Source organism: Salmo salar, chromosome ssa27 (assembly GCF_905237065.1).
Source record: "Salmo salar chromosome ssa27, Ssal_v3.1, whole genome shotgun sequence".
Taxonomy (NCBI): Eukaryota; Metazoa; Chordata; class Actinopteri; order Salmoniformes; family Salmonidae; genus Salmo; species Salmo salar.
Window position 1 is genome coordinate 9,065,931 of NC_059468.1, and position 25,169 is coordinate 9,091,099.

The 25,169-nt window shown below is 44.0% G+C and overlaps 1 protein-coding gene across 1 annotated transcript in view; it reads left to right on the forward strand.

The window, feature by feature from the left end:
• Positions 1-5,515: 5,515 nt before the first annotated feature.
• LOC106588445 (glutamate receptor ionotropic, NMDA 2D) overlaps positions 5,516-25,169 on the forward strand; it is a 64,671-nt gene continuing 45,017 nt past the window's right edge. Inside the window, exons 1-3 of the mRNA XM_014177454.2 lie at positions 5,516-5,871; positions 18,538-19,149; positions 23,940-24,206. Of these exons, the coding sequence (XP_014032929.2) occupies positions 18,844-19,149; positions 23,940-24,206 (573 nt within the window). The 5' untranslated portion in view covers positions 5,516-5,871; positions 18,538-18,843. The remainder of the gene's footprint in view (positions 5,872-18,537; positions 19,150-23,939; positions 24,207-25,169) is intronic.

The window sequence follows — 25,169 nt, forward strand, 5'->3', positions numbered from 1 at the left end:
ACTTTCTGGAGAAATGTCCTCTGGTCTGATGAAACACAAATAGAACTGTTTGGCCATAATGACCATCATTATGTTTGGAGGAAAAAGGGGGACGCTTGCAAGCTGAAGAACACCATCCCAACCGTGAAGCATGGGGGTGGCAGCATCATTTTATGGGGGTGCTTTTCTGCAGGAGGGACTGGTGCACTTCACAAAATAGATGGCATCATGAGGAGGAAAATGATGTGGATATATTGAAGCAACATCTCAAGACATCAGTCAGGAAGTTAAAGTTTGGTTGCAAATGGGTTTTCCAAATGGACAATGACCCCAAGCATACTTCCAAAGTTGTGGCAAAATGGCTTAAGGACAACAAAGTCAAGGTATTGAAGTGACCATCACAAAGCCCTGTGCTCAATCCTATAGAAAATTTGTAGGCAGAGCTGAAAAAGTGTGTGCGAGCAAGGAGGCCTACAAACCTGACTCAGTTACACCAGCTCTGTCAGGAGGAATGGGCCAAAATTCACCCAACTTATTGTGGGAAGCTTGTGGAAGGCTACCCGAAATGTTTGACCGAAGTTAAACAATTTAAAGGCAATGCTACCAAATACTAATTGAGTGTATGTAAACTTCTGACCCACTGGGAATGTGATGAAAGAAATAAAAGCTGAAATAAATCATTCTCTCTACTGTTATTCTGACATTTCACATTCTTAAAATAATGTGATGATCCTAACTGACCTAAGACAGGGAATGTTTACTATGATTAAATGTCAGGAATTGTGAAAAACGGAGTTTAAATGTATTTGGCTAAGGTGTATGTAAACTTCTGACTTAACTGTACATGTTTTGTCTTGCCCATTCACCCTCTGAATGGCACACATACACAATCCATGTCTCGAGGCTTAAAAATCCTTCTTCAACCAGTCTCCTCCCCTTCATCTACACTGATTGAAGTGGATTTAACAAGTGACATCAATAAGGGATCATATGTTTTCTTGGATTCACCTAGGCAGTCTATGTTATGTTTCGTACACTCAGTGTACATCCAAGATGTGATACTGATTTTCACATTGGATCTTGATAATGATCTCACAGTCATCCTATGCGAGTCCTCCAGCCTAGTGTGAATAAAAAACAGCAATGTTCAAGGGCACATCAGGACCAGGTTTGGGAGTAGCTAATCTAACCCAAACTACTAACGCACCCATAGGCTGAACACACCACGTACATAGTTCAGTACATTGACTGTAGGTCATTTCGGGCCACAGTCCAATATCTCTGGTGGCGAACGTAAAAGTCCTCTGACTCATGACAAAGAACTCTGGGATAGTTTTGACCAGATGTCTGATTAGACTTTTCTTTTCTTTGACTTCTCCACATTTACAGCCACTTATATGGGTCTGGGGAATAGATGGAGATGTACTCCGGGTTCACAGGTGCACAGAGGAAACCTCTATTGGATCCATTCGAACATGATGTTCATTATGATTAATGAGCAGAAAACCGCCAGGTGGAACGATGTCCAACAATAGAGTCAACCATGCAAATAAAAAAAGGAGGTTGTCGTGGGTTTGCGGCACAAAGATTAGACTCACCAAGACTATAAAACTGGAGAGGATTACAGTTTCACGCCACATTAGGACCCCTCGCCAGCTGAGTGGGGGGGTCAAAGGTTATCGGCTGTATTTACAGAGTTGCTGGTTGTCTGTCTGTCTAGCTCTCAATCTGTTTGTCTTTCTGACTGGCTGACTTTCTTTTGACCTGTCTACCTCTTTTTACCTCTCTGTCCGCTTGTCCGTCTGTCTGCCTGCACTTGAAAAAAAAAACAGGGCTACAGAATTGATAAGGTAAATGCATATTGAATTATTTTTATTTCAACATACATTCAAGGGATGAAGACACTGATTTGACTTTTGGTGAAATTTCTATTTCAGATCGGGAACCGAAGAAATTGCAGGCTTCCTTATCAGGGAGATGTTGAGATTCTGCGATTGGGAGGTCTGAAAAATGGCATTTCAATGATTGGTTGTGGTAAGAAGCAATTCCGGATGAATGAAAATAATGTGACCTAATCACGGAGAGGGAATGTATAAAAGTGATCTGCAAAAAGCAGACAGGCTGAGATTCCTATAGCTTTTGCAAAGTTAAGCTAATCGTTAATATCCGTTTTGTTGGCCAAAAACCAATGTTGCACTAAAGCTGATAAATAATATATATAGTGACCGTCTCAAGGTGAATGCTGATGTGTTATTCCAATATGAGACATTCAGTATATTTTAACAAGCTTGTAAGACTGTTGTGTTATATGAAACACTCACTGGCTTACATTGAACTTTAGTAATGATGCATTGTAAATGTGCGTAGAAAACGGTGCATAGCCAATGCTAAACCAGTGCTAAAACACAGTTTCAGCACCTTGGACAGGTCCTCATACGTATATTAACGTTGCACTTTGCAGCAACACACTTTAGCAATAATGACTCATAAAATGTGATGCCACATTAGAAATGTTTCAGCACCATGGACAGAGAAAAAAAACACTAAAGCTTTAAAGTCATTTTAGCTTGGACAGCTCCGCATAGAGCTCTTAATGAGAGACTCTTTCTCACAGCTCTGCTGGGCTGTGGTTATAGGCTGGAATGCCTGCTGATAGATAGACTGTCAATTGATTTGTTATTTTCCCCATTCCCCCTAAACTTAGAAGTGTTCAACTCCAGGTAATAAATTGAATGTCATTGGACATACTGCCCCCTGACTTCTTGCAATCTCGCTACAGTTGTCAACATGGCAGACCTGGGTTCAAATAGTGTACGTTTTCTTTCAAATACTTTAGCTGCGCTTGTTTGAGCTTGCCCGGTGCAATGGATTCAACGGAATTGTCCCAAAGGGGCAACCCCCACCCACCTGACACACCTGGCAGGAACCCCAAACGCTAGAAGTAAACGAAATCAAACAATTAACGAGTAATGGGTGGGTAGGGTTGAGGTTGTGCAACGTAAACACACATCTTCATTGGCCTTATTATACTGAAGAGATGCACACTTACAACAGAGCTCACCGTGGACGGAATGTAAGCTTGTTATAGGAACAGTGAGCGAGTTAATGAGCCAGGGAATGAGTGAGTGAAGTAGGGATCTTGCTCTTTTTTTTTTGCTTAATTGTGTCATTAGTAACATGCATGTTATCAGTGAACGCTCCAATCAAGTCTATACGTGTTCGGTACGTCTCCATCGTTAAGTCTGCAGAGATACTGACATGCCGTGGATGTCTCTGTCTGGGCGCCTCTATTAGGTTCCCTCTCACCAAGGCTGGGAGTTTACAAATCATCCTCCCAATGATCTGGCAATGTCTCCTGTCAAAATAGCTTTGAGGCTTCCTTCACTTAGGCCAAGTTTCAGATCTGGGTCTACATGATATTTGGTGGTGAGAGAGATATGTTTTGTGAAAATGCACTATAAATACATTTTGATTAGATTTGATTTGTTTTTCAGGTGATTGTTGTTGTTGTTGTTGTTGCTTAAATTGGGATATTTTGGGAACAAGGAGTGTCACAAGACTTAAAGTGATAGTTCACTCCAAAATCAAGGTTTGTCAGATGTTTTCAGAGCTCCGCAGTGGGTTAACGCCCAGTGCCATCTTTTCCAGCTTTATATCCATATTCAGCTATATGCGCCTCAATCTCTATTTTCATAATCGCTATGTACCTGGGATTGACGACTCGTCTTGACATCAGACCACTTTTGAGATCTGAAAGCATCTGACAAACTTTGATTTATAACCTTGTTAAATAGTAAATTGTATTGTCACTTCACTGTATTCAGTCAAGCTACCACTTCATTCATGCCTTTTGCCTCAACTTTCCTTTTCTGCTGTGAGGAAAAAAATGAATGTGTCAATTGCTTGTATTTTTTTTAATAGAAAAACTCAAGGCAATTAACTCCATTGAATTCCCAGTCAGAACGGAGAAAGGGAGAATTCTGACATTACATTTTTATCATAGACTAAGTTAAAAGTGCGCTGCCATATTTCTCTGAGAATATCAGTTGCTTTAAACTCAATTATTAACAAAGAATGAATATGCTGTTTTAATTGTACCATTCCAATACTGAGGCACAGCCTTCAAACGTGTGCAGAAACACAGTCATTTCTTCATGGCAGCTTTCCAATACAATTTCTCTGTAATTATTCTCGAAGATGAATAGATTGGTTAGCTAAGGAGGATTTGGTTAGCTTTTTATCTCCTTTAGGTATTTAATAACACACTCAGAAGCAGTGACTGTACAGAGATGATAGAGCTTGTAGGGTAACATAGCCATGTGGTTTTATAGCCACTTAGTACTGTTTTACCTTTGGCAGCTTGTTTCAGCTGTTCCACGATTTGTAATATATTCATGAAAGGCTGCTTCAGCTTCCTATCCCTCACCACAATATTCCTCCTATTACTCACTCTCCGTCCTACCAGACCTCATGGTGAGAGGTCAATGCCCTGTCCTCCAATTACAAAACAACAGGGTCACCGACCAGGATGGGTGTCCACTTTTCCTGTTAATTAGGCACTATTTTTAATATTTCACAGAACCGATCGGCAGCGTGGCAGCTCTATATTTACCCATGAAAACAAGCCCCTAGAAAAATACCAGTGGTTTCACAGTGAATGTGGATTCAGTTGAAACATAACAGAGACATAGACACAGAAGGCAGAGGCTCGCGCACACGCACACGCACACACACACACACACACACACACACACACACACACACACACACACACACACACACACACACACACACACACACACACACACACACACACACACACACACAATTTCCCTTAATGATTACATCAAGATAAAAGGGGTGTGCATGGTACAGAGGCGCATGTCTTCTCTTCTTCTCTGCTACAGTCAAACATTTTATGTCCAGCATAGAGGACAAAATGGCTGGTGCTCAGCAGAAAATATCAAAAAGGATTTTTCTCTGTTATTCCCCATAAGGGCTAATTATAGCACCTATTCACAGAAGTAGAACAATTGCAAAAGCCTAACATTGTGACATCAAATAATTACCAGATCAACGCAGACAGGATTACAGTAATTAAATAACACATTATTCTTTATAGGTAACATATGCATGAACAAGCATGCATATGCATGAATAAGTTATTTATCTGTGTGTAATAGTTTCAAGTCCCAAAATTCCCTTACAGTGAAAAAGTTCAGCCCAGAGTTGAATTATTATAAACAATTGCAATGATCATGTATTCCCCTAAGACACACATAACCGCGAAGTGCAAGGCTTACATTCCCTTTGGTGTTGTTATTTTTTGTATTTTTTTTTAAATGTATCTATAAACTGGCTTCTTTTTTTTACGTGGAGAGAGAGAAGAGATGTGGGTGAGGGAGCAAGGAGGAGGAATATAGGTTTACAGATGGGTTTAAGGGGAGGGGAAAAGAGAGAGGGAAGGGAGGGAGGGAGACAGGGAGGGAGAGTTGTAATAAATATCTTGATAGCATACTGATACACCACTGAGAGTGTGTGTGTGTGTGTATCCATCCACTCCATCGTAAAAAAAAAAATCCACGAAGACAAGTTTAGCATTCAACACGTGTCGCGGGAGTGATGAAGAGGGAGGTTGCTAGGTGACGAGGCGTATATACGGAATTTTAACAAAATAACTGGCGAGAGGGGAAAGAGGGAGGGAGAGAGATGTAGTCAGCAACATGTAGTCTCGCTGAGTAAAGAAAAGGTCGATACTGTGTATAGGTGCAACATTTAAATATACAGGCAACACAACGGGGAAATAACCCGCAGGATATGGCCAGGAGAGGAATGGATGTATTGTGGATGGAGAGACGAGGGGAGAACAGAGTTTCGGGCTCCTGAAAAACAGTGAGTATTTGCTCCTTGCTGTGAGGGTGATATGTTTAGGTTTCCTTCAAGAAGTGTTCCAAGATTTGCCCTTCAAAAATGTGCTGAATGTTATGCACGGGGACCGGAATTAGTGGCGTAGTGTTTCTCGAGGCTAAATGTGTTCATATTGGCAGCTAGTTTGATGGATAGGCAACAACCGGACGGTGAGCGAGGCTTTGACCCCTCTGTCATTGATGCGCTTGCATACTCCAAGTGCTCTGACTATTTCCAGACGAACACTGCACAGGCATAACCTACTGTACATACACACACTGGCACGGGCATTTGTTCACACTCAAACACACACACACACACACACACACACACACACACACACACACACACACACACACACACACACACACACACACACACACACACACACACGTTCTGAGTCACCACACATAACTTACATTAGTGATGAAAGAAATGTGTACCTTTCTTATCTCCCCCAAATCGGCGTTTTAAATCTGGGTACATTACCATTCGTCCATTAGTATACACATTGCCTTCGTTTGAAACCGGTTTATGCGCATGTGTCCATTTTTATTGTTTTCTTGTCCACGGAGAACACGTTGTAGCCTTTTTTTCATGACACATCTCTTGGTATTTGCCCAAGGCAGCTTTCAGATGTTGAATCAATCCTTGAGCTTTCTGTACGTACCCATCTGTCAGCTGTGCTCCCGACTATGTGTGAATTTATTGGAAGACAGCTCTTTGAATTGCAGTTCTGAACTGTGCAGAAGGTAATTTGCTCTGATCTTATCAGAATTCCTTAGGAAAACTATCCCACTCGCACTGTTGGGTGTATATTGAGTAAATACCTTACCTATAGGCAGGTGGCATGTTTAAATCATATTTGCATTCTTTAACAGTCCATGCATATATTCGGATTCTTTTGAAAACCAATATTGTAGGCCTTTTATTTCTATCCTAGAGCAAGTTGAAACACGTTTTTTCATTGATCACTATGGGATATATAGCCTTGAAGGGACACCCTCCATGTTTGGGGTTCTCAAGTGCTTCACAGCATGGGATCTTGAGACTGTCTGCCTGAAACCCCATTGTTCAGTTGATGACACTGTACCATACATGTTTTCTTTTGTTAGTTGTTCTGGACTGGACCTATGAGCATGAAAGAGGGTGGGATTTGCAATTGGATTATAATGGAACTAGTTTCATGTGTTGTACAGTTTCACACACACACACAATGTGTAACAGGCCATACAGTCTAATTTAGGTCGTTTTCAGTGAAACCGATTGTGGAACTCGTCCTAATCCAAAATGCTCTATTTCATCCAGTTAATGGAGGATGTTGAAACACATGTTACTTTGTCATCGGCTGATATCATGGCCTCCGAATGACTTCGGCAAAGCAATCTCTGAGGGATTCCTTTATGGAGAGAAACAAATCTGACAATGACAAGCCCAAGTTGCTCAGGGGAAGCTTCTTTCAGACCGTTGTTTCAGCCTCTTGAGTAACTCTGGACTTGTGGGGACTTGTCCCATTAAATCATCAGACTAATGTGACACTCAGAAGTGCAGGTCCACTGAGTAGGAGACAGAGGAGGTGGAGGAGAAGGGCTGCACCTGTAGCATCACCTTAGGATTCAGCTCTGTGCTTCCAACTTCCAGGCAAGGGTGGGTTGTGTTCATTCGGGCACACAACGGAAAACGTTTTCAAGCAACAGAAAACCTTTTTCTTTGTGGACAAGTCCAGGTAGTTTCATTCTGTTTTCTTCCATTTGATGCCTGATGATCCTTTCAAATTGAGCTCCTTTAGAAAAGTTATTCTTCATCCCTGAGAATTGCACTCAGTCTGAGGTGTTCCATTGTGTCATTCGTGTATGAATGAATGGTTGCTGGCTGCGGGACGTTATCAGTTACGTTGCAGCCTTGGACTGAAATCCCCTATTCTGCTAAGAGGGGGAAAGGAGGCCATTTTAGCTTCATCTTCTTTAGAGACAAGCCAAGTGGCCCTGGCTTTCCTCGATGGTGACGGTGGTCAAAGTGTTGGTTGGTTTGGCTACACCCAGGGGAGCCACCATGAAACTTGCTCAACTTTCCCGACCGAATGTTTAAAAAAAAAATTAAACCTTCCATCCAACTTAACGTTGAAGTAATGAGCTGGAGGTGGGGGCCCGCCGTGAGGTTGCGTCCAAAGACGACCGCCTGAATGTACGTGACAGAATCATGTGATCAGGACCCCACCTTCGACACACCCAGACCCTGTTTGAAAGCCACTCTGAAACTTCTGAACCATATCTTCATTCCAAGTGTTCTATCGTCCTTGTTTGGATTTAGTCTAGGTAGGACTGCTGCGTAGCCTAGTCCCTTCAAAATCAACTCTGGACCTCGAAGCCAGTTCCGCATTTTTTTCGTGGGTTTTCCCCTAATCAGGGACTGATATAGACCTGGGACACCAGGTGTGTGCAATTAATTATAAGTTATAACAGAAAACCAGCAGGCTCCAGACCTCTTAGGGTAAGAGTTGAACACCCCTGGCCTATTCAGATATCAGGCCTAAAGACTATCATTCTCAGTATCAGAGCACAATGACCAAAGAAGGCACCCTCTCGTTTATCACAAGCATATCTGGGAGACGATATATCTACTGTTCAAATTAACTTTCAAAACAAACAAATGCTCCTTTTCTGTTTTTATCGGCTGTGTGTAGTTTGGCAGGTCATAAATAAATTAGGACTGCAATGATAGCCAACTTAAGCTTCTTGTCTCGGTGACTCACTTTGATGGTGCCTCTTGTATCACTGTTTCCATATTCACAGTGCAGCCAGCCAGTGTGTATACATTGCAGATAGGCCTGTGGTATATCAGGGATATAGTGTAGGTGTTGCCATTTCTACTCTACTTCTAAAGCACAAAACCTGATAATGTCCCACGATGAGGAACTACAGAATGTCCATGAATTAATAATTTGCCTTTACTGTGAGCTGAGTGCTCTTTCCAAAAAGTCTTCAGGTTAAAAAAAAATGTCCCTAGGCTGTCGTCTTGATCTAATATATTCAGGGGGCCATATAACCTTGGTCGTTATTTATTACATTTTTCTCTTTTCAGGCAAACGGTTTGGTATGAAGGGACATGGTGGGTCTCTGTACTTGACTATGGTGGGGATGATACTTTCGAAGTATATAATACTACCTATAATGCGTGGAGGACACCGTAGAACGGATCGGTTTGCTTTCTGTGAACATTGCGCTTTAATCGGGTCATAAATTCCATCTCCCTTAGCAGAGAGAGCTAACATTTGGCTAATGGCATCGATTGTAAATCCCATTTGATCAAATGTAAATTGACATTGCATTTGCACACTCTGGCTTGATGAAGTTACTGCTTCTACCTGCTAGGCCACAGCCTCTTGTACCAGTACAACCGGAAACGTCGGTCTTCGTTTCGCTTCCTCTGAGGAGGGCAATTGAGCTGCAGTCAGCTACACTACGACTCTGACCAACACAAATGATTACACATCTCGGATCAGCCGTGTTTTTGTATTTCTCTCTGAGTCAGTTCTACTGACAGGCAGGTTTATTGTTCAGTTGCTTGATTGGTAGCTGGTTGGGCGAATCTGACAGAGTCGATGAATACCGTTTGATGAATAAGTCTGTGGACCTTTTTCACCTAGGCAGGTTTTTGTTACAAAGCCCTGTAAAGTATGTGCAGTACATGTCTAGGAATAGAGAGAGATCGAGAGAGATCGAGAGAGAGAGAGAGAGAGAGAGAGCTGAATGAGGCGTAAGAGAAAGACAAGGTATGGAGACTGAAATAAAGAGTTGACGTGTGTGTGTGTGTTGCCTCTGGTATACATTTATTTTTATTTTCTCTATTCTTTCGTTTATCCCAGGTGTACCTTCCCTGCAATAGCTGTGTTTGTGTACAGACCCTGCCAATTTCTTTGTCTCTGTTTACCTTGAAAAACCTTTATTCCACCTTAGCGCCAAACCATCAAACAACAAAACAACAGCCAAGGAATATGACATACTTATATCTGAAATAAATAGGCCTACTGTCAAACACATACATTTAATAAAGCTGGTCATAGAGCTTTGTGTAACAATATGGCCGCTCATTTGGGGGTTTCCATTGTGGCCGGAAATGCAACAGGTTGTTAATCTACAGTGGCACTGCATTGGGCATGTAGATAGGCACCTTTGCCAGTTCTTTACTGTGGCGTGACAACCGAGACACCCACTGGCGGAGACCTGTAATCCGCCAACTCCCCTGGGGTCAAAGTTGAGGATCGTGAGCCAGCTAAATACCAACTCATTAGGACTGGCCAAATGGGGCTCTGGAGAAATAAAACCCTTAGAAGCATGTGAGAGGCTGAGGGAGCAAGAAATAGGAGAGGGGAGAAGGAGACACAAGGGAGGGAGAGGGAGTTAGATAGAGGGATGAGAGGAAAGAAGGAGACACAAAAGAGGGAGAGAGATAGATAGAGAGGGAGTGGGAGCAAGAGTATTTGTAAAACAAATTTGGTGTTATTTCTTACATACAGCCGGAAATAACTTTTGGCTATCAGAACCGCGATAACTCACCAGCATTTCGACCAGAAATATGACTTTCCAGAATTGGATCCTTTGTTCGTACTCTCCAAGGCAATTTAACTTATCCCAGATTGAACACCATCCACCATTTCCACCATTTCCGAGTTTATTACTCGCTAATGTTCTGTCCCTGGACAATAAAGTAGACGAGCTCAGGGCAAGGATCTCCTTCCAGAGCGACATCAGGGACTGTAACATACTCTGTTTCAAGGAATCATGGCTCTCTCGGTATATACTGTCCCCATCCATACAGCCAGTTGGGTTCTCAGTACATCACGCAGACAGGAATAAAGAACTCTCGAGAAAGAAGAAAGGCTGAGGTGTATGTTTCATGATTAACTGCTCTTGGTGTGATTGTGATAACGTACAGGAACTCAAGTCCTTTTGTTCACCCAACCTAGAATACCTCACAATCGAATGCAGACCATATTACCTCCCAAGAGAATTTTCTTTGGTTATAGTCACAGCTGTGTATATTCCCCCTCAAGCCGATACCACAACACCCCTCAATGAACAAGGAACTACACTGGGCTTTGTGCAAACTGGAAACCACATATCCTGAGGCCGCATTTATTGTAGCTGGGGATTTGAACAAAGCAAATCTGAGGAAAACGCCACCGAAGTTCTATTTACGTATTGCCTGTGGTACTCGCGCTTCAAAAACTCTCGACCATTGTTACTAGCCCTTCCGGGATGGCTACAAGGCCCACCCCCACCCTCCCTTTGGCAAATCAAATCACAGCTACATTCTGCTCCTCCCTTCCTATAGGCAGGAACTCAAACAGGAAGCACCTGTGCTAAGGTCTATTCAACGCTGGTCTGACCAATCGGAATACATGCTTCAAGATTGTTTTGATCTCGCGGACTGGGATATGTTCCGAGTTGCCTCTCAGAATAACATTGATGTATACACTGACACTGTGACTGAGTTCATCAGGAAGTGTATAGGGGATGTTGTTCCCACTGTGACTATTAAAACCTACCCAAACCAAAAACCGTGGATAGTTGGCAGCATTCGCGCAAAACTGAAAGTGCGAACCACCACATTTAACCACGGCAAGGTGACTGGGAATATGATCGAATACAGACAGTGCAGTTATAACACAGTGCCACTGACGCAGGCGGCTCTCCTTCTCCGTAGCCGATGTGAGTAAAACATTTAAGCGTGTTAACCCTCGCAAGGCTGCCGGCCTAGACGGCATCCCTACCCGCGTCCTCAGAGCATGCACAGACCTGCTGGTTGGAGTGTTTATGGACATATTCAATCTCTCCCTATCACAGTCTGCTTTCCCCACTTGCTTCAAGATGTCCACCATTGTTCCTGTACCCAAGAAAGCAAAGGTAACTGAACTAAATTACTATCTCCCCATAGCACTCACTTCTGTCATCATGAAGTGCTTTGAGAGGCTAGTTAAGGATCATATCACCTCCACCTTACCTGACATCCTAGACCAAGGAAGGAGCTGATCGTGGAATTCAGGAGACAGCAGAGGGAGCACACCCCCATCCACATCGACGGGGCCGCAGTGGAGAAGGTGAAAATATTCCAAGTTTCTCGGCAAACATATCACTTTGCAACAGCACCTCTTCAACCTCAGGAGGCTGAAGAAATTTGGCTTGGCACCTAAGACCCTCACAAACTTTTACAGATGCACCATTGAGAGTATCAAGTCGGGCTGTATCACCACCTGGTACGGCAACTGCACCGCCCCCAACCGCAAGGCTCTCCAGAGGGTGGTGCGGTCTGCCCGATGCTTCACCAGGGGCAAACTACCCGCTCTCCAGGACACCTACCACACCCGATGTCACAGGAAGGCCAAAAGGACATCAACAACCCGAGCCATGGCCTGTTCACCCAGCTATTATCCAGAAGGCGAGGTCAGTACAGGTGCATCAAAGCTGGGACCGAGAGACTGAAAAACAGCTTCTCTCTAAAGGCTATCAGACTGTTAAATAGCCATCACTAGCCAGTCTCCACCCAGTACCCTGGCCTGAGCTTAGACACTGTCACTAGTCGGCTACCACCCAGTTACTCAACCCTGCACCTTGAGGTTGCTGCCCTATGTACATAGACATGGAATCACTGGTCACTTTAATAATGTTTACATACTGTTTTACTCATTTCATATGTTTATACTGTATTCTAGTAAATGCCATCCTGTTCAACTAATGCTGTATATAATACTATTTTATCCTACATATTCTACAGATATACTAAATGTTCTATCCACATAATGTCTATACATCCCATCACACATCCATCCATCCATCTATCCCCACACACACACACACCGGACTCCGACATTGCTCGTCCTAATATTTATTTTAGATTTGTGTGAATTGTTAGATACTACTGCACTGTTGGAGCTAGAAACACAAGCATTTCGCTACACCCACAATAACATCTCCTAAATATGTGTATGCGACCAATACAAGTTTGATTTGATTTGAGAAGGAGAGCGAGCAGAGGAAAGAGGTTAGGGAAAGAGGGACAGGGAGAGATAATGGAAGAGAGGCTGAGGGAGAAAGAGATAGAAACAGGGAGAATTAGATACAAGAGAGGGATAGATAGAGAGGAAGTGGGAGAGGGAGAGCGGGACAGGCCAGGGATAGACAGAGAGGGAGTGGGAGAGATAGATGGAATGGTCTATAGAGGAGAGAGAGATAGAAGGCGTCAGAACAAACATGAGCAAGATACCTGGGGGGGGTCGAGGGAGCATCAGACACCCTCAGAATCCTATATCCCACTGGGCACACACTGGTTGAATCAATGTCGTTTCCACACCATTTTAATGAAATTGCATCGAACCAACATGGAATAGATGTCGAATTGACGTCTGTGCCCAATGGGATCCGTCCGCTGCTCCTTTTCTGTCCTCATGTCTCTCCTTCATAGAAAAGAAGAAAAGTAATTTAGCAGACACGTTTATCCAATGCAACTTACAGTCATGCACGCAAACATTTTACATTATGGATGGTACTGGGACTTGAACCTACTACCCTGGTGTTATCTGTGCCATGATTTACCAACTGAACCACAAAGGACCATGACATTAGCTAATCCACCTCCCCCCACCCCTTTTTCTCTCTCTCACGGCCTGTTTTTTATGCTTCCTCCTTCCCAATCTGTAATTTCCTGCATTTTTTTTTTTGCCGAAATGTATTCCTCTGTCTCCTCTGACCCTTTATCCGTAACTCCCTTCCCCAGCTTCTCTTTCAATCTAATGAAGGTCATGTTTATTAAAAACATTGTTAGCGAGGTCACCGGCCAGCCTGTTGATTACTTCTTTGCAGAGAGAGCAGACGCTCTTAAATACCTCTGTGCTTCCACCTCAGTGCTGTGTGCTGAGCCGAGCAGGCCCACATTCATTCGTTCCTTCCCCTCCCACCATCCATAGCCGCAGCATATGGGAAATGAAGAATGCCACCAATGACCGTCAGCAAATGCATTGTGGTATGTATTTTTAGAGTAGCAATTATTTCTATAAATGATATTGCTTCTCTGTATGCAGAGTGCTATGGGGCAAAGTTTGATCCCAGTACAATTTTCGCCACCAAATGACTTTCATGCAAAGACGATGCATGAGGTAAAGCATCACATCCCCCAATAAATTGGAATGCGATATTCCTTATTTTCAGCCACACAATCAGTGGTGAATTGGAGGTATAGTAGGAAGTGGCAAATATTGCTTCTTGTTTGTGCTTATTTGGTGTAAAATTGAAAGAGAAAAACAAGTGCATAAAGTAATGATTGCATTTCATCCAGGCAAATACTTTATACCATTTATCTTAAATAGTCTACTTAAAGGAGCTCCGTATAACTAACTGCTGTGCTGACTGTGAGGGAATCTTTCTTGTTAAAGCTCAAGGAGTCCTGTATCGGTTCTGTTGTTCTCCTGGCACTTCCTTGGAAACAAGACAGATCACCTCAAGGGGATTTATCCTATCTGGAACATTTAGAAATAGAAGAAGATACAGTGCATTCAGAAAGTATTCAGACTTTTTCCACATTTTGTTACGTTACAGCCTTAATTAAATCGTTTTTTTTTTCTCTCATCAATCTACACAAAATACCCCATAATGACAAAGCAAAACATATATATTTTTTTAAATGTAGCAAATGTATATAAACCATTTTTTACATTTTTTTGGTTCTGAATACATTTGTAAAAATTGCTAAAAACCTGTTTTCACTTTGTCATGATGCAGATTGATGAGGGAAAACATTTTTTTAAATAATTTTATTATAAGGCTGTAACATAACAAAATGTGGAAAAAGGAAAGGGGTCTGAATACTTTCCGAATGCACTGTAAAAATAGTAGCCGTCTGTCTGACAATGTACACAGTGTACAAAACTTTAAAAACACCTTCCTAATATTGAGTTGCACCACCTTTTGCCCTCAGAACAGCCTCAATTCGTTGTGGCATGGAGTCTACAAGGTGTTGAAAGCGTTCCACAGGGATGCTGGCCCATGTTGATGCCAATGCTTCCCACGTTTGTGTCAAGTTTGCTGGATGTCGTTTGGGTGGGGGACAATTCTTGTTGCACAGGGGAAACTGTTGAGCGTGAAAAACGCAGCAGTGTTCTTGACACAAACTGGTGCGCCTGGCACCTACTACCATACCCCGTTCAAAAGCACTTAAATGTTTTGTCTTGCCCATTCACCCTCTGAATGGCACACATACACAATCCATGTCTCAATTGTCACAAGGCTTAAAAATCCTTCTTTAACCTGTCTCCTCCACTTCACCTACACTGATTGAAGTGGATTTAACAAGTGACATCAATAAGGGATCATAGCTTTCCCCTGGATTCACCTGGTCAGTCTATGTCATGGAAAGAGCACTCAGTGTAAATAAGTGCTTCAAACTGTACCTACAGTAGGTGATGTAGCAGGAAGAAGACCTCTAACTGCGTGGAATTCCTTTTCTGTCAGACATGGAGTCACGGATTGCCTTGAAAAGCAGTTTGCTTTGACAAAATTGAATTGAATCTTACTCTGTGTGAGTGTGTGTATAAGATTGTGTGTGTATGAGAGTGGGTGTGTGTGTGTGTGTGTGTGTGACGGGGGGTAGTCAAGTCATCTCTAAAGCTTACTAGGGAGGGCCCTGACTTGTGGGTCATGGGACTGAAATATTTTGAGCATACGTGACGGACCATCTTACTCCTGCTAATGGTGTCTGTGTGCCAAAGCGCCAGAGGATACCGCTTGGAGTAAGACCGGGCCAGGCAGTTCCTCATAACGCTTGCGCTGCTCTGAGAGTCTGCCAACACTTAGACGGCCATAAAGAGAGACTCGACATAATCACTCTCTGTGTGCACTGCCCCTCTGTCTCCCTCATGGTCAGTTACTTCTTCCTACCAGTTATCCCGTTGTCCAGATAGGGTTTTGCGCTGACCGTGCTATATGATCATCACACAAGATGCAGGGGCTTTTAGAGGGGAAATAATGTAGGACGTCTATTCGTGGTGTATTACCCAGTAGGACGGTAAGCCGTTGACAACCAATAGATATGGGGAGGAGTTCAAGGATGTATAGCCTCTATGCTAATGCCTGGATAAGATAACATGGCGACAGAGTTCCGTACAGTACATACTGTACAGCTGACACCGTTTCCGTCAGCCAGGATACGCATGATCCATTCACCCAGCTGTGTTTTACAGTAACCTCTGACCTGTACTCTGAACCACTAACCAGTCTTCTCCCAACGCCATTTCCCTAAACACTATACCACTCTACGGCCATGATACCGCAGGGCCCATTTAACATAGGCAACAAGCAATGCACTACATGTCAGGGGAAGACCATAAAACTGCCGTATGAGAGTCCTGGGGAGTATGAGAGGCCTGGGGAGTGTGAGAGCCCTGGGGAGTATGAGAGGCCTGGGGAGTATGAGAGTCCTGGGGAGTATGAGAGCCCTGGGGAGTATGAGAGGCCTGGGGAGTATGAGAGTCCTGGGGAGTATGAGAGCCCTGGGGAGTATGAGAGTCCTGGGGAGTATGAGAGCCCTGGGGAGTATGAGAGTCCTGGGGAGTGTGAGAGCCCTGGGGAGTACGAGAGCCCTGGGGAGTATGAGAGGCCTGGGGAGTATAAGAGTCCTGGAGAGTGACAACACAAGCTGAGTGGTTTAGGGCCAGCGGATGGAATGCTAGCCTGGAATGATTGATCCGGAACCCGTATGTATGGTTAGTAGTGCGGTTTGTACTGGATTCAGCCATATGTCCTTCGAACTGAGTACAAAACCTGTGTGGTCTGTACTGGTTTCATAAGATCTGTATTTGTTTCATACAGTCTGAACTGGATTAAGCCGCATGCCATTCCAGTCTATCTCACTTTGAAAAACGGTGAGTCCGTTAGGTTTCATGGCAGGCTCTGTCCATAGGCTTAACCGAGGTAGTAATATCCAATTGAATTATGCAACAGGGCTCGGATGAGGCATTCAAGCCGAGGTCTGGCTTTGTCTGAATGGTATATTGAGGGCTGTGTTAAATACTTATCTTTCTTGCCTACCCCATACTACCGTCCCTTAGATATACTTGAGCAAGGCCCTTAACCCTAATTTGCTCCAGGGGCGCCGTACTACTATGGCTGACACTGTAAAACAACACATTTGACTGCACCTATCTGGTGTATGTGACGATAAAATATCTATATTTTTTTATATATTTTTTTTACATCCTCTCTCAATACTTTATTGTTTTCCCACTTTACAGCCGCTGTGGCTATCCGGCTCACTGGCTCAATCCCCTATTTCCTCTCTGTATTCCACGACAGCTACAGTTTCTTTAAATTTGTCTACACCACCCCCCCCCCTTTTTCCCCCAAATTGAGCACTTTTCATCATCGTAATCCCCCTATTTTTTCCTCAGATGATAACTCAGCGTCAAAAGGAGCGATGTAGGAATGTGAAAACGGAATTAGAGAGAGAGAGAGAGAGAGAGAGAGAGAGAGAGAGAGAGAGAGAGAGAGAGAGAGAGAGAACAAGGCAGAAAGAAGCTGTTTGTTTGGGGGGAGTGAAGAGGACATTACATCAGCAAAGCCTTCTGGTTCAAAGCAATGACATTAGCCACGGACGCTATGAGAGAAAACGGGCAATATGGGAAGGAGTGACAGATACCGATTGTTGTGCTGCGTGTTAGTGATCCGGAGAGAGTGGGTTTTTGACTCTGTGTCTATTTGTGTGTGCCCCAGGGGGAGAGGGAGGGTTAATTAAAGAGAGTGAATGGAAAGAGGGGGGGGTGTGAGAAGGAGGGGAGGGGGGAGTGGCGGCGGGGGGGGGGGCTGGCACGCTAAGCGACTTCAAAAATGATTAATTAAGTGTTGCTTGCTTTACATCTCCTTACATTTCGTGTACAGTCCCACAGCCTCACTCAACTGCACAGACCATTTCCCAACCTCAACCACAATTGCTTAAAAAAAAAAAAACGTGCATACACACAACTACCTCGACTAAAGTCGTCACCCCTCCCCAGTCTTATTTGTATTGTAATTTAGCCCTGTCCATCTAGATGTACAGTACCCATTGGTGGTTTATGGCTGCAAAGATTTATAGCTTAGCTTCAAAGCTCTCCAATGGTGTGGGACCGACCCGTGAATCAGCTCCCGGGGTAATGAATTCTGATGTCCAGTAAGGGGGAGGGTTGAGTTCAAGGGGTGAGCACTCCTACGCTAGTCCCTAAGCAGTGAGCTTATGTTCCTCTCTAGGTCACTGTACCTGGATTTACGCTTACACTGACCTTAAGATGTTGATTGATTGTATGGTAGGTGATGCAGACCCATTTCATCCACCCCCCTGTCTAGCGCAATCTCTCTGCCCCACTGCGCGTCTCTCTCTCTCTCTCTCTCTCTCTCTTCCTTTCCTTTTGAAACCTGCTCTTTTTAATTGAGGCTCAGTGGATAGCACCCCTTTTCCCATTACGCCTACCCCCCCTCTTCCACAGGATTGTTTTTCAATAGTATCCCTCGCCACTGTAGCTCCTACTTACTCCTATGCGTATCATTGCTCCTCTCCTCACTTACTTACAGGCCTTTCATTCTTCAGATTTTCCCCCCTGAATCCTTTCTTCTCGCCTCTCCACTCCAGGTCCTTCTTCGCCTGTGAACTGCCGCTGTCGCTGCACTGCCCACCGAACTGCGCCCCCCCCCCCCATGGCAGCCAAGCCCGCCCTCTCCCTCCTGTTGGCCGTGTTGGCCTGCACGGGGCCCGCCCGCTCCTCCCCTCCCCTCTTGCTCCGCCCCCCGGGAGAGAGAGAGGGACTTGGGTGTAGTCAACATCGCTGTGGTCCACTCGGGCTCCTCCCTGCTCCCGGAGACGGCCGCTGCTGGGGGAACGGGCGGCACGAGCGGGCCGGGGGGTCCTCAGGGGAGGGGGGCCTTGTCGCCATTGGCTATGGTAGCGGCGTCTGCGCCGCTGGCGTCCGCGTCAGCGGCTCTGGTGGGCGGTAGCGTGATGACGCAGTATGGCCCGGCCAACGTGATCTACCTGATGGTGAACGAGAGCAGCCCGGCGAGCCTTCTGCTGCAGCTGTGTGAGCTGCTGGCCACCACGCCGCTCCAGGGGCTGGTGTTCGAGGAAGAGAGGCCCCCGCCACCCGACCAGGCTCCCCTGGCCCCCATGCTGGAGTTTGTCTCGGCCCAGACCGGAGTGCCTGTTGTGGCCGTGGGAGGAGGGGCCGGTCTGGGCAGGGAGCCACAGGTAACTACCTGGCTGTGAACTTTCCCTTCTTAATGGATTTCAAGTAATCAATCAGTCCTAAGTTACTGTGTGTTGGAAGCCTCATCTTACCCAGTGGGCAGAATTTGGCACATGACGTCTTCATTTTCTGGTTGGAAACTGGGTTTCTGGTTGAGAAGACGCCATAAAACCAGATTGCAACCAACTGGTCTCTGTTACAACCAGGTCAAGATGTCTTTTTCAAAACGTCATGGGAAAGACGTTGTATTTTGGTTGTTATCTGGTTGCTAAAAAGATGCTTACAAAACTTCTTCATTATGCAACTAGTATGAGGATGTCATCTTTGCCATAAAAAGAAAAATGCCCGCTGGATACAGTGTGGTCTGAGTAGGAGAACACTACTTCAGTCCTCGAGTGGCTGCAGTCCTGCTGCTTTATGTGTCTGCCTGGCACTTACTGTAATTTAACAATGAATGTCACTGATTGCTGAGAAGGTTCAACACTTGGTTTCCAAAGGTCAAAATAATCCGTTGATAAAAACAGAAAACAGAGAGAGTGGCCCTCGAGGACTGGAGTTGTGCAACCCTACACTCTTAGAAAAAAAGGGTTCCAGAAGCGTTCTTCGGCTGTCCCCATAGGAAAACCCTTTTTGGGTCCAGGTAGAACCCTTTTTGGTTGCAGGTAGAACTATTTTGAGTTCCATGTAGAACACTCTGTGAAAAGGGTCCTACAGTGCATTTGTAAAGTATTCAGACCCCTTCACTTTTTCCACATTTTATAATGTTACAGCCTTATTCTAAAATGTATTGAAAAAAATAATAATCCTCATCAATCTACACACAATACCCCATAACGACAAAGCAGAAACAGGTTTTTAGAAATGTTTGCAAATGTATAATAAAAAAAAATACAGAAATACCTTATTTACATAAGTATTCAGATCCTTTGCTGTGAGACTCTAAACTGAGCTCAGGTGCATTCTGTTTCCATTGATCATCCTTGAGATGTTTCTACAACTTGATTGGAGTCCACCTGTGGTAAATTCAAATGATTGGACATGATTTGGAAAGGCATACACCTGTATAAGGTCCCACAGTTGACAGTGCATGTAAGAGCAAAAACTAAGCCATTATGTTGAAGGAATTGTCCGTAGAGTTCAGAGACAGGATTGTGTCGAGACACAGATCTGGGGAAGGTTACCAAAACATTTCTGCAGTATTGAAGGTCCCCAAGGACACAGTGGCCTCCATCATTCTTAAATGGAAGAAGTTTGGAACCCCCAAGACTCTTCCTAGTGCTGGCCGCTTGGCCAAACTGAACAATCGGGGGAGAAGGTCCTTGGTCAGGGAGGTGACCAAGAACCCGATGGTCACTCTGACAGAGCTCCAGAGTTCCTCTGTGGGGATGGGACAACCATCTCTGTAAAAGGTACTGAGGAGTGGCTTCCGTCTGGCCACTCTACCATAAAGGCCTGATTGGTGGAGTGCTACAGAGATGGTTGTCCTTCTGGAAGGTTCTCCCATCTCCACAGAGGAACTCGGGTTCTCGGGTTCTTGGTCACCATCGGGTTCTTGGTCACCTCCCTGAACAAGGCCCTTCTCCCCTGATTGTTCAGTTTGGCCAGGCGGCCAGCACTAGGAAGAGTCTTGGTGGTTCCAAACTTCTTCCATTTAAGAATGATGGAGGCCACTGTGTTCTTGGGGACCTTCAATGCTGCAGACATTTTTTGGTACCCTTCCCCAGATCTTTGCCTTGACACAATCCTGTCTCTGAACTCTACGGACAATTCCTTCAACCTCATGGCTTGGTTTTTGCTCTGAATTACACTGTCAACTGTGGGACCTTATATAGACAGGTGTGTGACTTTCCAAATCATGTCCAGTCAATTGAATTTACCACAGGTGGACACCAATCAAGTTGTAGAAACATCTCAAGGATGATCAATGGAAACAGGATGCCCCTGAGCTAAATTTCGAGTCTCATTGCAAAGAGTCTGAATACTTATGTAAATAAGGTTTCTGTTTTTTATTTTTAATACATTTACAAACATTTCTAAAAATCGGTTTTTGCTTTGTCATGATGGGGTATTGTGTGTAGATTTTATTTAATACATTTTAGAATAAGGCTGTAACATAACAAATATGGAAAAAGTCAAGGGGTCTGAATACATTCCGAATGCACTGTATACACTTATTCTCCACACAGTCTCATTTGGGATAAACACACCCAACCTCTTCAGTTCTGTCGCCTTTAATCAGTCTTTCTTCTCAAACACAAATGTATCATTTGATACTTAACCTATTTTTGCACACATATCCAACTGTGAACGTTTCTACAATTACGGGCCCCATTCAAGTCTCACTTGGCCTTGTTAATTGTGCATCGCTCACTGAATAATTAATATAGCGAGGGAGTTCAACGGTGGGCATTTACATATGCATAATATAGTTCCATCTAAATTGTATCCTTCTGTTCAGAGATGGGCAGTATTTCTGTTACATGTATTTGAAATATGTATTTAAATTACCTTTTAAGTTTTTTGTCATTTGTATTTCACTGGCCTGAACTGCAATCCAATGTATTTTGTAACAAGATACTTTAGAGCTGTGTTTCCCAAACTCGGTCCTGGGGACCCCAAGGGTGCACATTTTGTTCCCCCCCCCTAACACTACGCAGCTGATTCAAATAATCAACCTATCATCAAGATGTAATTATTTGAATCAGCTGTGTAGTGCTAGGGCGAAAAACTAAACGTGCACCCCTTGGAATCCCCAGGACGGAGCTTGGGAAATGCTGCCTTAGAGAGCTACATTTGTGTATTTTCAAATACATTTCCATTAAAGAAAAATATAGTGGTTCACAATTTTGTGGCCCCCTATCACCCCAAATTTGCTGCATTGGTATCAGAAGTCTGATGGCACTATGGTGGGATAAGAGCGTTTGCTAAATTACCAAAATGTAAATTGGAAAATGAACACTTGCATAGTACAATGGGTATTATTAGAATTATCTCCGCCCACAGACAAGGCCACATTTTATTCAAATACAAATTGTTTGGGGGTGGAGCTCATTAGAATAATACCCTGTGTGCTTTGCAAGTGCACATTTTTTTACATTTACATTTTGTTAATTTAGCAGACACTCTTATCCAGAGCATTCAACTAAGGTAGATAACCAACCACATCACAGTCATAGCAAGTGAAACGTTTCTGTAACTGTTACTGAGAATGTTGTTGTAGTTACAGTCATGGGGCTACTTGCAAGTATTGTTATTAAATACATGACGTGGCAAAAGTATTTTGTATTTTACTTCGATATTTTGTAACAAGAAACATTTTTTAAGTATCTTTGCCCATCTCTGTGTCTGTTACCTTGTCTGTCTTATGCATAAGGCTCTAGAAATCTTATCCTCTACTTGTACATAAACCTTTCAGTAGAGTATCTCCCTTTCCTCTCTCCATTTCCTTATCTGTTTTTATCCTAATATAATCTAAAAGAACTGAACAAGCATAGGCTTTCCAGTCTGGTCAAATCAGTGAAGATGAAGGAAAGGAGACAAGGAGAGGAAGGCTAGTCTTTTTCATAAAAAAAAAAATCATGGTCTACTGTGCAATACAGAATCTCAAATCAAATCAAAATGATTTGTCACATGCTTTACAGACAACACGTGTAAACCAACAGTCCTTTTCTAACAATGCAGAGCTAAAGATAAGATAAAAAATGTAATAAAAATAGAAATAATTGCACAGTGAATAAAGAATAATTGAACGTACTTCTGGCCAAACACAGGGACATATCGGCTATGCCCCATAAATCCACCCTATTCCCTACATAGTGCACTGCTTTTAATCAGGGCCCATAAGGTTCTGGTCAAAAGTAGTGCACTATAAAGGGTATAGGGTGCCATTTGGGACCGTACTGTAGGACCGTACTGGAAAGCCTTCACAGTAGACAAGACAGACAAAGAGAAAATAAAAAGAAAGGGATGGTTTTGAGACTGGAATTCAATTACAAATGGCCATATTGATATTTCCGCTGTGTCTTTGTTTAAAAACTCCTACCCCCACATGTAGTTCTTACTCTAAAAACAGGAAGCTTTTCTTACTCTGGAAAAAGGAAGCTGCTACCCCAAGGAGTTTATAGTACCCTGAGACATTGTGATTATAAGCCTGTTTAACCACGTGTAATATTGCTATGGCATGAATGTAAGCCACTGAATAGGTAAGAAACTTGATGCACCACAAGTTTAATGTATCTTTCTTAACCAACGTTATGGTCTAAATAGGCCTTCATCAGACTCAGCCACTGCAATGCGTGTAGGACTGAATTAAGCTCACACTGTCATTCGAATTTTACGTTACTCCTAACATTGGCCGTGTTCAGTAGGGGAAATCTGTGTTCTTATTCGACAAGTTCAGGTACTACCTTCTCGTTTAACTCTGTTACAAAATGTTTTCTCCCTATTAAATACAATTTTGACTCCACTGTATTCATAAAGTGTCTCAGCATAGGAGTGCTGATCTAGGATCAGATCTCTCCTGTTCATGTATCTTACGCCTTATGATCTAAAAGGCAAAACAGGTCCTAGATCAGCACTCCTACTCTGAGACTCTGTGAATATGAGGCCTGGATTCCTCCTTTATAGCAGAAAATGAAATTCTGTGTTCTTATGGACAGATACTACATCCATCCTTCAGTTCACCGCACTCTCTCGCTCCCTCTTTCCCCCTCCCTGTCCTGAAAACCCATTTCACTCTTTAACAAACTGTTTTCTCCCACTTCTGCACACCACTGTTGTCCACCTCCCCCAGGAGAGCGGCTCCATCTACCTCCAGTTCACCTGCTCCACAGCCATGCAGCTGGACGTGGTCTTTGAGGTGCTGGAAGAGTTCGACTGGACCTCCTTCTCCGTGGTGGCCACGCGTCACCACGGTTACGAGGACTTCCTGGCCATGGTGGAGGCACTGACGGACGGATCCTTCATCGGCTGGGAGAAGAAGGGCGTGGTCATGCTCAACGTCACCGACGACCCGGGAGGGACACGCACGAGCAGGTTGCTCAAGGAGAACGAGGCGCAGGTGAGACGGCTACTACCGTCTTGTTATGCTTCATGATCTTTTGTCTGATGGTACAGAAGTAGAGGGGGATAGTGATGAAGAGGGGAGCAGGAAGGACAGACGCTGGGGGGTTGAACCCAGGTTTCTGGTGGGGGAGGTATGTATATGTACTAGCAGCGGGCTTGTTACCACTAGACCAAGGAGTCTACATTGGGGATCTTTTAATTCACTCTTCGTAATCATTTATTTCTTGAGACAGGGTTTAAGGTAGAAGGGAGACAGGGAGAGAATACAGAATAGCTGTGGGACTGGGATTTGATCCCACACTGAAGGGGTAAACATGCAGTTGTGTTTACGCCCCAGTCCTGCACATTCCCGGTCTGCACTAAAAGCTCCATGGATCAGACTGTATAGATGTGCTGCAGATGGTAGCTCAACCCGCTATGCCAGCCCAAGGCACAGGTCTATGGGACCTTTGTTGTGTTTCATGCCGTCGTCCTGTCTTTGCAGTCCTTTCATTGTAGTGTACCTGTACTGCAGGACAGTGTTTCTCCACCTTGTTCCCGGGTACCCTGCTGTGCAGGATATGCCGGATTTCCCTCCTGCTGAGAAATAATTTGACACTGATTAGTACAGTATTGTCTTGGTAGCCAATTACCTGAAAGACACTCCAATCACCCATCTTCAGGAATACTTAATAAGTTACCTGGTATAGTTCAAATCGTTTGATCTGGGACATTGAATTCAGTCTTGTCTTCCATGTGTTACGTTAACAAGCAAGAAAACCAAACATTTTGTTCAAACAGAAGGGGGATCTAACAAATAGTCACTGACAACAACCGAAACGTGTAACGAAATGTGGAACGGCACACGGGAGCACTCTATGGTACTTTTCTGATAACCCGTCAGGTTCCTCTACTCTGGGTTCCTTACAAACCACAGGATTTGGCATGACTTCCCCCCCCCCCCAGCCGAATCGTTTCC